The following is a 13,334-nucleotide window of genomic DNA, read 5'->3' as shown; positions in this document are numbered from 1 at the left end:
GGCCTTTCCACACAGTCTGCCTGACCTAGACAGAACACACAAACTGACCCAGGTGCACATACAGTTTGCCTGACCTAGACAGAATTAAGGTCTCATACAGTTTGCCAGATTTAGTCAGAGTAACACTCCTCCCTGCAACACACCTGAAGACAGACCTTCGCGCATGGCCCCAGCACGATGCCGTCACCTCTGGGCGTGGCATCATTACTCCACCCATGGGAGGGGAGGGGAGGCGGGGGGGGTGAGGAGCACGAGGCTCCGCTCTCCTTGAGGGGCACGCTTGCTTGCTTGCTTGCTTTCTCCAGCACCCCAGCTGCAGAGGCCAGCTGCTAGAAGCACGGGGGGGGGGGGAGGGAAGGAGGAGGAGGGGGAGGAGGAGGAGGAGGGTACCTGGTGTTTTCATTCCATTTTCCCCCCGACAGTCTAAGAAAATACCGGATTGTCTGGACTCTCCAGGTAAAAACCTGGCAACCCTTCTTGTCACATAACTTGCTTCTTGCTGTACAGAAATCTTAAAACTGGCAGTTAAAGTAAAACAAGAGTTAAGCTAACAGGCTATTATTACACGTGGAAATGAAGTGTCGCATACGCTCACTCTCTGTCTTTCAAACTCAAAGCACACACTCAGAGAGAGAGAGAGAGAGAGAGATCTGTGTGACACAGGACATCACGGCTGCACCGTAACTTGCCCTTAGCTCAGAAAGAAACACTGTTGAGCTCAGCAAACACATAGGAAACATGGAAACAATGTGAGAGAAAAATATTCACACATAAATCTGCTCTTACTGGTGTACTTCAACTACCGGAGAACTATATCCAGCTTGTTTACGGCAGTATCTTCTCTTCTGATCTACTGACTGTGTCCGAAACGTACCCTACAGTCGTTTCTCTGTCTACTTCCACAGCAGAAGCCGCTCCTTCGCAATCTAGCGAGATTCTTTCCCTTGCTGACCTACTTCCTGCGAACTACTGCTACTGTGAGGGTCCCTCCCGTGTTAGCAACCCCAGCTGACGGGCCCTCTGCCGTCCTGCTGGCTGCCATTGGCAGGTGTCCAGGAAAGGAGGATGCACCACACCTGGTTCCGTCTCCTGACTGAGGAGACCAGCCTCTCCAGAGCTGTCTCCCAAACAGCATAATCCCACCCCTTGCCCCACCCCCCGGCCTCCTTCCAACCCTGGCCAGGCCTCCCTGAATGGCCCGGGAAGGGCTGTGTCAGCCCTTGAGCCCCTCCTCTTCTAGCTGATCCGGGGCTGGTTTGCCTGCCCTATGCCCAGTTGGGCCTGCCTGCCGTTCTGGTGCCTGTTCCCTCCAGGCAAACACCGCTGCAGCCCTTCTGCCAGCCAAGCTGCTCCTGGCCACGCCTCCTGCCTTCCTCGGAAGGAGGCAGGGCTGCCCCAAGGCTGCTGCAGGGGGAGGACGAGTGGCAGGGGGCCTGGCAAGGCTGCCTGCTGCTGCAAAGGCAGGAGGGGCAGTGGACAGTTACATTTTGAGTCCAGGGCCTTTCAGGGATCTCTCCCATGTTAAGCATGCCACACCCCTATTTCTAACTCAACCAGAACAGCTATTATACTAGCGTATGGACCACGTACCCACAATCCTCTTTTGCGTAACCATGGATCAAAAGTTGAAGTAAAAAATCTTTTATTTTTAAAAGCAGATCATGAGAGATCCTTTACATAGCAAACTATTCATACTACATACTAGGGACGTGCACTTCGGGCCCAATTCGGGATGTTTTGGTATTCCTGAATCAGCCTCAGCCAACAGGAAACAGTGCTTCCGCTGACAGGGGGGCTTTCTAGGTGGCTGGGGGTGGCAGTTTGCAAGCAAAATAAAACCAAATTTGCAGGGGACCTACTCCTACCTGTCCTCTCAAGACCTTCCAAGTTTCAGGAAGATTGGACTTCAGGGGGCCATGTTATGCCCACCAAAGAAGGTGCCCCATCCACCAACAACCTCCATTGTTCCCTATGGGGAAAATTGGGGGGGGGAGTGTTCCCCTAGGTGGCTGAGGGTGGCATTTTGCAAGCAAAATGGACCTGGACTTGACAGGACCTGATGCCTGCACCTGGAGAAGACTGGTTTGAGAGTGATTTTTTTCTCTCTGAGGGGAAGGGGGGATTTTTCTTAGTGTGATTCTCTGGTGTGAAGTTGTTCCCTTTGCATCAGTTTGGTTATATGAAGGGGGGGCTTCAGTTTACTTCTAGTTGCAAAAGTGTCCCTTGCTTCATATGGTTTTATGTATTTTAAATTAAAATGTTCTTACTGTGATTCTCTGATGTGAAAGTTGGCTCTTCATAGGGAACAATGGAGTTCGGCGGTAGATAGGGGCTCCTTTTTTGGGGAGGCCATAATATGACCCCCCCAAAGTCCAATCTCCCTGAAACTTGGGTGGTCATGAGGGTTAGGAAAGGGTGCCCTGCAAATTTGGGGTTATTAGGAAAGAATATGCCCCACCCCAGGCCCACAGATACCCGGGAGCGACATATCCCATAGGAAACACTGGCCAAATCTTCCCTAATAATCCCAAAGTGGTTTAAATACTCGAACCCGAAGCAGCTTGCCACTTCAGGATTCAGGTTTTCCCAAATCTTTTTGGGATGCACACCCCTACTACATACTAGGATTCATTAGTATATTTAAATGCAATTGTTATGTCAATAGCAGCAGTCTTTGGTTTCACACAATATATAATGTAATATATAAGCAGTTACATGGAGTAAAGATTACCTGTTTCTGAAACATAAACCACAGGGTCCTTCTTTAGAAACTTACTAGGTTTTAAAGACTGTTTTTTATTTGGTGACTTCCTAGATTTTTTCACCAACTGTAACTCATCTTCAGAATCTGCATTTAAAACACAATAGTACAATTATTTCATGTCCATACAAACTTAAAGCCACCACAGAAAAGCAATTATGTTCCTATGCTCTCTTAAGAAACTCTGAGTAAGGCTTCCCCCTAATCTGTGCTAGGAACTATGTCTGCGACTGATCCACGCTAGGAGTGATGTGATGCCGGGAAGCTCATCTGTGCCAGCGGAAGGCAGGCCAACAGTTCTCTACTAAACAGAAATCTCACATGTATTGCTTCACCAAAGAAAGCAAGTTGTCTCGGTGATATATTTCTGGGACCAGAAATCTACTAACAAAATGCCAATTTCCCATAAATCAGCAACAAGTAACAGACAAAACTGCATACACAGAATAAATGTAAAGGTAGTCCCCCGTGCAAGCGCTGAGTCATTACTGACCCATGGGGGGACGTCACATAATGACGTTTCCTTATAGCAGACTTTTTGTTATGGGGTGGTTTGCCATGGCCTTCCCTAGTCATCTACACTTTACCCCCGGGGAACTGGGTACTCATTTTACCGACCACGGAAGGCTGAGTCAACCTTGAGCCAGCTACTTGAACCCGGCTTCCACCAGGATTGAACTCAGGTCGTGAGCAGCGCTTGGCCTGCAGTACTGCCGCTTACCACTCTGCACCACGATGCTCTCAGCACACACAGAATACATAGTTCTTTTTGCTGGAAAGTGGCATCAAAGGCAGGGCAAGTATCACTTCAAGTGCTGAAATTCTGAATGATAAAATTATGAATCACATCACCAAATGCTACACCCTCACAGACTACAGAAGCACTTCTCTTGAAAGATCTCTTCAACGTACTGTGTGGGAAATAAATCAGCAAAAAGGTTGATCTTAAGAGCTAAATGTATAGCACATATAATTAATTAATGGCTACTGCATGTAGTAGCACATCCTATGGTTAAACAGACAATCTACAAATGGAGGGGGGGGGAATCTGGGATTTTAGGCAGCCCCTTCCCACCCACCCCGCAATGGCTGCATGTGGCCCACCGGCAAAGGAGAATGGTTTTATACTGCTCAGCCCACTCGTATTCGGTGGGCAGTCGCGGATTCAAGGTCCTAAACTGACATGCGTTACCAAAGCTCTGCAGAAACACAGACTAAGAACACGAGCGAGGAAGTCGCCGAGTTCACCAGAGTCAATGCAAGCTCACCAGGAGTGGCCTTAGGGAAGAAGCAATTGCAGTCTTATGAACTGGTCTCTTGTGGTAAAGATTGCAGAAACACAGACTAAGAACACGAGCGAGGAAGTCGCCGAGTTCACCAGAGTCAATGCAAGCTCACCAGGAGTGGCCTTAGGGAAGAAGCAATTGCAGTCTTATGAACTGGTCTCTTGTGGTAAAGATTGCTTCTAGGAAACTTCACCAAAATGGGCTCCTTAGCTTGGGCCACTAGCTGTGCGTGAAGGGTGCGCTATTTGGCCTGTTTCTCCCCCGTTGGTCCAGACTGCTCTGTCCCTTCCCCACAGAGCTAGAAAAAAGTGCCCTGTAAAGATCCAAAAATTGTCTTAACACAAAGAGCAAATGTTTTTTGACTCAACAGTGGATGCTCTAGACTAAAAAAAAATTCCAGAAATCAGAAAAAAACAGATGGAGGTTTTCTAGGTGATTCAGGACTCTCCCTCCAGGGTTGGTTATTTGAAGCTCCTAGCAGCCCACTGAAATTTATTTGCTCAGCAATTCAGATGAAAACTGCTATGTAATTATTTGTTTTGTCTTCTTTTAAAACCTTTGTCACTGGACCTTTAATTCAGCTCCTCTTTAAGTCACCTTAAACTTTTACCTCAGGCGGGCTCGTGTCACAACCGACACTCCTTATATTTCCACACACAGAGAACTACAGGTGCCCTCTACTTTACCCAGGCGTTTACCTCGCGAACACCTTCCTTTTTGTGTGTCTGTGACCTATATGTTGCTGCTTCCCAAAGGTTTTCAGGGCCACCAAAAGTGTTCACCTTAGACCTCCTCGGCTGAACTGGTAATATAGGAAGGCTTGACATAAATGGTAGTTTAACAGAATGGTCAAGCGAGGGTGGTTGTGAGGGGAGAAAGGGATCCATTTTTTTAAGTTGCATTTATTTATAAGTACATTAGCATGATGACTGCAGAGTTTTGATAATTGCATTGGTTTCAGAATAGCTCCTAAGTTTGGTGTTTTCAAAAACAATTATGTCTTCTTAAAGGTATATTTACAGACTCAGTCTCACAGACTTGTTTTTCACACAAAACTTCACTCTCATCTACACAGACATAAGTTTCACTCAGGCTTTCCACACAATTCGCTTGACCTAGATAAAATAACCTCTCAGAGATATACAGATTGGCCCAGGAGCACACACCGTTTGCCGGACTTCAATAATTCCTCTGAGATCCACACAGACGGATGCAGCCTCTCCTGGGCAGCTTTCCCTGCCCCTGTCTCTACCTCCTGCAGCGTTCCTGATGGAGGCTGCTGGCCCCACTGCTCCCCTCGGCTTCGCCCTCCAGGGCCGAGGCACGTATGGGGGGCTGCTGGCCCAGACAGCTCTGGTTAAGAAGCTCTGCCACCCGTACATCGTTTTGCTGGACAGGATACCCAGAGCTTCTATTTAAAATCCTTCCTCAAAAAGTGTTTATATCTATTAGCTTATGGAAAAATAAAACAGAGTTTTTCAATCTTAACAGTTTTGTGCTAGAAATAATGATGCTCAAGAAATAAAAATACAGGAAAGGTCTGTAGCTCATACGTTAAAGCACATCCTTTGTATAAAGCAAATCCCATGCGCCGTTCCTACCATCTTAGGTTAAAAGAATGGACAGGCTAAGGAAGGCTCAGCCTGAGACTTTGGAAAATTGCTGTCAGCCATAAGAGAGAGTACAGACGGCTGGACTGGGGCTCCCGTCTGACTCGTTCTGAGGCAGCATCACATCGGCAGGTAAGAACAGCAGAAATCCTCGCCTGCACCCACGCAATGTTAGCTATTTTCACTACACCCACACAAAACAGCACAGATAAAACAATCATAAATGTTACCTGAGTCATAGATTATCCTCTTCTTTTTGGTAACCTGCCTTTGTTTGGAAACATCTTCAGGAGGTGAAGACTTCACCTAGTTGCAACAGTTCGCTGGTTATTCCTTAAAACAATTCCTCTAACATTAGCCCATATCTATCTATCTAATACAAACTCAAGAAGTACAAATCAAATAAAATTATCTTGTACTGGACCAACTTTTACTACATTGTCACATACAATCAACATCCCTCATTGAAGTCACATGACTGTTACCTCTTAAAATGTACTCAGTGATAAATATGGGGTCTCGTATTGCAAGGACAAGATGTGCACCGCTCAGAATTAGCAAGCTTCCCATTTTAATATCTTAACCCAAAGTAATCTATGTTTAGAATTAGATCTAGGTTTTGACCCAACGAAGAGGCGTTGCCTAATATTGTTTATGCTGATATTTTACGGAGTTTTACTACACTTTTTAAGAAACTTTGAGCTGCCTTGCACTGGTCTCCGAAGTAGAATAAAAATCTCCTACATGAAATAAGGTTAAGTTCTTGCCTTTTCACCAGCCACGCAACTCTCGACACCCACAGCAATCAACCAAGGCTTCCGGGGCAGTAAACCTCAAGCAACCCTCTTCCTAGCAAGGGAGATAAGCACCCTAACGAAACTGCCACCAATTAGCGACTCCGAGCTGAGTAGCAGAGCAGAAGCTTCATGTGAAAAAGCAACAAAGTTCAATAACAGCATCTCAAGGTTGGTTTGTTTTTTAAGTTTAAAAGCTGGGAAACAATCCTCGTCCAAGATTCTCCACCAATCTAAGCACACAGTTCTGAGCTAGGTGGAGCAGTAGTTTGATTCTGTCAAAGACATTTTCATACATGCCAGTTCTTTTCGTCAGCTGGACGGAGGGAGAAAGGGCAAAGGCGAGCAGAGGGGGAGGCAGCAATCCGCTGCCTCCATCTGTGCTTTAGGCAGGGCAGAGCACTGCTCCACAGCCCAAGTTGGGACACAGAGTAAGCCTGCAGTTCTCTGACCCCTGCTTCTTTTTTTTAAACCTAGTAAAGTGATTGTGGGAGCCGCTGAGAAACTGCAAATATGATTATTAGCAAAAAAAAAGGTTTAAATGTTATAACAGAGAGATTAAACCCACCTTGATTTCCTTTGATTTTGCCTTCTCGCCTTCCTTGTCTTTGGGTTTCTCATTCTTCCTGGCAGTGTCACATTCATGTTTCTTTCCTACATTTATAACTCCAAAAAAATTCCGGATATCCTGATGAAAATAAAATGGTTTTTTTTTAAAAAGCCAGAATTCTGTGATCATGTATTTTGAGATATTGCTAAGATAGCTATGTAGGATTATAAAAGCCTGAAACCAAATACTTTTAATGCTGTGATACTAGGCTAAAATCTTGAATGCGTTCCATGCAACATCATTGTCTGAAGCCCACAATTCACAGGGCTTATTCATAAGAAAGACTCTTCACATCTTTAAATATATTCCCGAGAAACAAAATCAACAGGTTTTTTTCTGATTCTAAAACAAAATACTTGGACATACGGCATCCAGCACAATCCAGCCCGCTCTTCATCAATGCTCTTCCCGTTGCTTTTTAAACCACGCTAGTGCCAGAGCGGACGACACCCCTTCAAGGGAGGAAAGTCTCCTTTCCCTCCTTAGAGCCACAGTGGCAGCCATGGGGACAGAGGCGAGGAGACAGGAGTTCTCGCAGCGACTGTGAACCTGACAAGGTTTCCCCAAGCTTGTCAAGGAGAGCAGGGAACAGGGACATTGAGCGAGATTTATAAGGGCCACACACCCTTGGACAGAAAAGTAGATGAACATGCCAAAAAAGCGTGAATGCATTATATGCATTACAGGCAGGCTCAAACCACATGGCGGGCGAGCTGCCAAAGCTGGGCATCCCAAACCCATAAAACAGTAAAAGTGCAGCTTTTTAAAAAACCACAATTCTGGTTACATTTTATATAAAAAACAACAATTCTGGTTACATTTTGTAGAAATACTATTTAAAGTACACCACAAGCGTGCTCGAACTTTCTTTCCTAAACTTGTATTTCAAAGGAAATGTTACATTTTCTGATTTTAGCATTTAAGAGCCTTCTAAAATTTGTGATTGTGACAGAAGCCCCTATCGCCTGTGAAGTTTAACAATACAATTCTCTATAGCCACTTAATTACCCTGCAACCTGATTTGAGGTATGTTTACTCACAGAGTTCAAAAGAACTTATTCTTAAATGTGTACCAAATAGCGACCCTAATCTGCATCAGTTTTACAAACAAAAGAATGCAAGCTTATATCCTTCCCCAATCTTTCCAAAGCCAGGCTGGTATTAAGCAACTTCTGATAATTGCAGTGATTAAAGAAATACTTATGAGGTACTGAACACAATCCATTTTGGAAGGATCGTCAGTCTGTGAGGCATGCACTATTTTTATCAAGATTAACAAAACCCCAAAGTAGCAGCAAACTCTTTGGTGATTACAAATTAAACTGATTAAATTTAGGATTTTTTTCCTCAAGGCATCTTGAAGAAAAAAGCCAATCAACTGAAAAGGCAGCCTAGAACTTGATGGACAACATCAACCAGAAACGACCGCAAAAAGAAAGGCACCAAAGCGTTTCTTTAGGGGGTGACAGCATCAAAGAGTGAAAGGGATTTCTGAAGATGTAATTAACATCCTCGCACATTAGTAAAGAAGAGAACCCTTCCACGTTCATCAGCAAAATTAAGCAAGCGCATCAAAAAGCTGAAATTACAAACCTATAAATACAACCCCTGCAGAATCCAAAAAATCTTGGATTGAGGGCTGCAAACTTTCTACTACTACGGCTCCAAATGCAGAGGAAGCTTTTCATGGCGCAGTGCTAAAGACTGCCTACTAACAACTGCAGATCAAGCTGTCGTTAGATATACAGCTTTAGCGGTTAATTTAAAAGCTTAAAAATGGGAAGGGGAGAGGGACATAAGACAAGTGATCTTTACCAGAATGTTTAGCTTATTGAAATGGACTTTTACTTAGCATAATTTACATCATAAAACTCCATCATGTTAGCAAGAATCAAAAAGGTATACAATTATAGCAAATGGTCCTCCTATTTATCTTAACATAGCAAGGGCTGAAAAAGCATTTCCAGTTCTTAAGTAACAGAACAAAAATGCAGCAGTCAGCATCCAATAACGAGGTACCAGCCTTGCACAGAAAGCTAGCAAATACTCAAAAATAGTTTCTACAGCATACATTTTCAGTACTTAAGCTACTGGGCACCCAGGACTTTTCCAGCATAACAGCGTTTTGATTATTATAAGCGCTGGTATTATAGAAGGGCTGAAAAGTGGGGGGGGGAGCCTAACTTACAAACTTGGCAAGGATAAGTACTTTACTTCTTTATTCTAAATACTTTTTAAAAAACAATTTCTTTTTGGAAAACAATCATCTAAGTCCTTCCATACCTGCTCACAATCTCGTTCCCTAGAGACAGCTGCCATCTTAAATAGCAGCCACTTTAAGAGGTGCACAAAAAAGCAACTGGAGTGGATTTTATGAGACGCAAGAGTGTGGCCTGCAGGATAACGATTGCCCAGCTACCGCTTTTCCCTTTCGCCTTCTCTGGGAAACGCCTGAAGGTATTTCCTTGGAAGCAAGGCCTTCTGCAGGATCTACTCACCCATCAGTAGGGGGGAAAGCAAAGTATTTGCACGCGATTCCAGAGGACGGCACTCTAGCAGGGCCTTGTTCTCCAGCTTAGTTTGTACATGTGCTGCATCACTTCCCTTCTCAGGCAATAGCAAAGTTATGACTGCAACAACATGACCATGAACAAAATTTTTCTGTACACAAATTATTTGTGTGTGAGAATGTGCGTGTGTGTGAGCGCGCATGCGTACTGAAACTGCACAGAAATGGTTCAGGGGGATGTGCTGGAATGGGACAGGGGCTATGAACCATAGTACTGTGTATTGTCTGTTGCTGTGATTTGCACGTACTATAATACCGTACCGTTTGATAATCAATATCTTGTTATCTTGTTAATTTCCACCATACTAAACAGTACAAACGTGTCAGCTGGATGGCTAGGATTTTTGTATTAATTTTTTTAATTGCATCAGTTATTTAAATAATGTTTAAGAAATACAACCAGCTGCTAGTTCTGCGGCAACCTGCAGAGCTTACTGAAGAGCAGTAATTCACAACCATCTTTCCAAATGGCATTAAGAAATCCCACCAATACAGTTGCAAGACTGCAAGTAAAAACCACGGCAATCCGCCCTTTCTTCAGTACCCCTGTCCACTACATCCCACCAAGGCCAGTGCATTTCACCCGGCGCCCCAAAGCAGAACTGCATCCTTCTAAGCGTATTAAAGTCAATGGTCTTAAAAGGATACAACTCTGCTTAGGATCACACTTTCAGGCAGGCAAAACCCGACAGCAATCCAGAATCCTAGCTCTCAAATCAGAATCCATAAAGAGCTCTGTTTTTCATGCTTTTCTGCTGAATGTAAAAATTAGTACGGCTTAACTCCAGCAGAACAACCACAGCATCTGTTTCTGTACAGATATTATTTCTGTATACGAAACAATGCACATGCATGTGAAGAACTATTCTGTGATAAAATGTCCCATTTATTATATTTTATTTTTACACAGGACTCTTGATGGATTTCTACCCGTTTTCTGCCAGGCCCATGCCTCCCTAGGTTGAGAACTGTTGCAGCATCAAAGACCCCTACACAATTAGAAGGCTGCATAGATATGTGCTTTTACTATTATTTAAAGTGTGATGGTCTTTACATAGGTCTTTTTTTACAACATTTATAGAACATGTTCTTGCATCATTTCCATGCGTAAACATAGACATATCACTCATGAAGGTATTTATTTACTTCTTTTATACCCCCCTTTTCTCCCCAGCAGTGACCCCAAAGTGTCTTACAAGGTGCTCCTTAGCTCCACTTTTACAAACGTGGAATCGGGGGGGGGGGGGGAGAGTGCTCCGCCGTAACAGAGCCCAGGCGCCTTCTCCAGGCGGCCCTGCCCTGCCCTGCCCCGTCCCGGGGAGGGATCCGCACAGCAAACACGCCGTCTCAAGGGATGGGTCCGCAGCGCCTGGAAAGCAATCCCGGCCGCTGCTCTGGGGAAACTCAGGCGCTGCCGGGACCATAAGAATCGCCGTCGGGAAGACGCGGCTGCCTTCGCCGGCACGCCCCCCACCCCCCACCCCCCCCGGTGACATCTGGCGCGCGAAGACACGTGACAGACAGACAGACAGCACACCTGGCGCGCAGGCGCGCCCGCGGAGGCCGGCTGGTCACATGACGCAGGGAACGGGCGCGACTCCCCTCACGCCGCCCGGGTCCGTCCGCGGCGGGGGGGAAGCGCCGGAGCCCCGCGGCGCCGAGGCGGCTTCCTGCGAGTCCTGCGGGCGCCGCCGGGCTCTGGCGCTCCTCCGCCCACGCGCCGCGGACCCGAGAGGTCTCCCCGCGGGCGCCCCCGAGGCACGCGGCGCAGCACCCCAGGCCGCGCCCACGGGCCGCCGCTGCCCGCCCAGGGCCCTGCTGGCGCCGCCCCTCCCGAGCGCAGATGCGCCCGCCCCCGGCCCCTGGCCCCCGGCCCCCCTCCCCGGGCTGCTTTCCGCGGCGCCTCCTGCCTCAACAGCGGGCACGGGGGCCCCGATCCAAGCGCTTCCCGGCGAGCCCCGGGGCGGAGGGGGCGGAGGGCCCCTTGGACGGGCAGAAGGGCCGCGCGGCAGCCCGGCGGGGGGGGGAGGGAGGGGGGGGCACCGGGGCCGGGCAGCAGCAGACTCCCCCCCCCCGCGCCCCGCCCGCGCTCACCATGCTGGCCGAGCAAGCCGAGCCGGGCCGCCTCCGGGCGCGCCGCTTCAGGCCGCTGCCGCCTCCCGCGCCTCCCCTTCGCGCCAATCCCGAGGCGCGGGGCGCATGCGCGTTGCTGCCCGGCCGGCGTGGGCGGGGCCGCTTCAGAGAGGGGGCGGGGCAGAAGCGCCGGGCCCGGCTGGCCTCCCGGGCTGCGGGGCGGGGTGTCCCCGCCGGGAGGGTGGCAAGACGCCCCCGCCACGGAGGGGGGCGGGGGGGCCCAGGCCAGTGTTCGCCTCTGGGCCGCCCGGGCCCGCCACGCCCGCGAGGAGCCGGAGGAGCGGGCGCCGGAAGGCCCTGCCGCCGGCCCCTCAGGCCCCGCTGGGCGGCGCGGTCCCGGGATGCCCCGAAGGCCCGGCCGGCCGAGGCCGAGGCGGCGCTTGGGTCGTGGCGCGCGCCTCGCGCCCCGGAGTTAGGAGGCGGCGGCGGCGGGCCGGGCAGGGGCGGGCCCCGAACTCACGAGCCGGTGCTCGGCGGAGCAGCAGCGGCGGCAGCGCCCCCGGCCAACCCCCCCCCCCCCGCCCCGAGCAGAGCGGCCAACCGCCCTCGGGCCCCGCGAGACCGCGGGGGGGGGGGGGCTGTTGCAGCCGCAAGATTCGGCTTCGGCCTGCCCTGGAAATCAATAAGAGCGTAACGTTGCGGGGGGGGGGGGGGTTGTAACCATATAACGGCACTGCAAGCGATGATATTTTATACTTTTAAGGTAAGTAGTAAACAATCACTTTTAGTTTATAAGAACTTGACACTGAGCAAAAACGTAACACGGTTTTAACAATACAAAAGTTGCTACTTTTGATGTAAGTGTTACTGTTTTTGTGTGCTTATTTAGGGAATATTTATGCTGCCAGGGGAATCTACCCAAAGTGACTTCCAAAAGAACATAATAAAACTTAACATTGAAATTTGTAAATTAAAACCCAACATTAAAAGCCCCCACCAGAAAATAGAAAACAAATCTTTAATAACAGCATAAAACAAAAGTAACAATTTCTAGAATAAAAGCACTATAAGATGATTTTAAAAGATTAGCCCTTTAATTAAAGCCTGCGTAAACAGATGTGCTTTGGCCTGGCGCCTAAAAGAAAGCAACGGAGGTGCCGCTATTGGAAAAGCCCGAGATCCGGTTGCCCCCGTTGCACGGAGAGGCAGGACTTGTGAGGCTGATCTGAACTGGGGGGCTGGACGGTGTGGGGGGAGACGGTCCTTCAAGTATGGCAGCCGTAAGGGCGTTTAGGAATGAGAACCAGCCCTTGTGAAACATGCCAGGAAACAAATCGGTAACCGGCCAGCTCTTCTAGCACCAGAGAGAGACGGTCCCTGTATCCAGACCCTGACAGTAGCCTGGCCAGCTAAAGTTTCCAGACTATTTGATACCACGTAGAGCACATTACAGTAATCTAAATTTACACAGCACTGTCACTGTGACTTGACTCTTGAGACAGTATGCTGTTCCAGCAGCAAGCTGAATATATTACTCAGTTAATCAGTCTGTACTAGGACTAGAATATATGCTTGTAGTTTTAAGAGAAGTGCATCCTGGGAGTTGTAGTGCCTTACCCCACAGGGCATTC

General features: G+C 48.2%; 1 protein-coding gene across 5 annotated transcripts in view; it reads right to left on the bottom strand.

Annotated features, from left to right (window-relative positions):
• RFC1 (replication factor C subunit 1) overlaps positions 1 to 11,801 on the bottom strand; it is a 117,659-nt gene extending 105,858 nt beyond the window's left edge. For 3 of the 5 annotated variants that reach the window (XM_054989808.1, XM_054989811.1, XM_054989810.1), the window contains exons 1-4: positions 11,725 to 11,801; positions 7,020 to 7,139; positions 5,888 to 5,963; positions 2,732 to 2,848 (exon numbers count right to left, since the gene is read on the bottom strand). In XM_054989808.1, the coding sequence (XP_054845783.1) occupies positions 2,732 to 2,848; positions 5,888 to 5,963; positions 7,020 to 7,139; positions 11,725 to 11,727 (316 nt within the window). In that variant the 5' untranslated portion in view covers positions 11,728 to 11,801. The remainder of the gene's footprint in view (positions 1 to 2,731; positions 2,849 to 5,887; positions 5,964 to 7,019; positions 7,140 to 11,724) is intronic. The other 2 variants (XM_054989809.1, XM_054989812.1) reach the window with 2 other exon arrangements.
• Positions 11,802 to 13,334: the final 1,533 nt, after the last annotated feature.

The sequence above is a fragment of the Eublepharis macularius genome, chromosome 10 (assembly GCF_028583425.1).
Source record: "Eublepharis macularius isolate TG4126 chromosome 10, MPM_Emac_v1.0, whole genome shotgun sequence".
NCBI lineage: Eukaryota > Metazoa > Chordata > Lepidosauria > Squamata > Eublepharidae > Eublepharis > Eublepharis macularius.
Note: the sequence above shows the minus strand (reverse complement) of the source record. Positions and strands in the feature narration are given on the sequence as shown.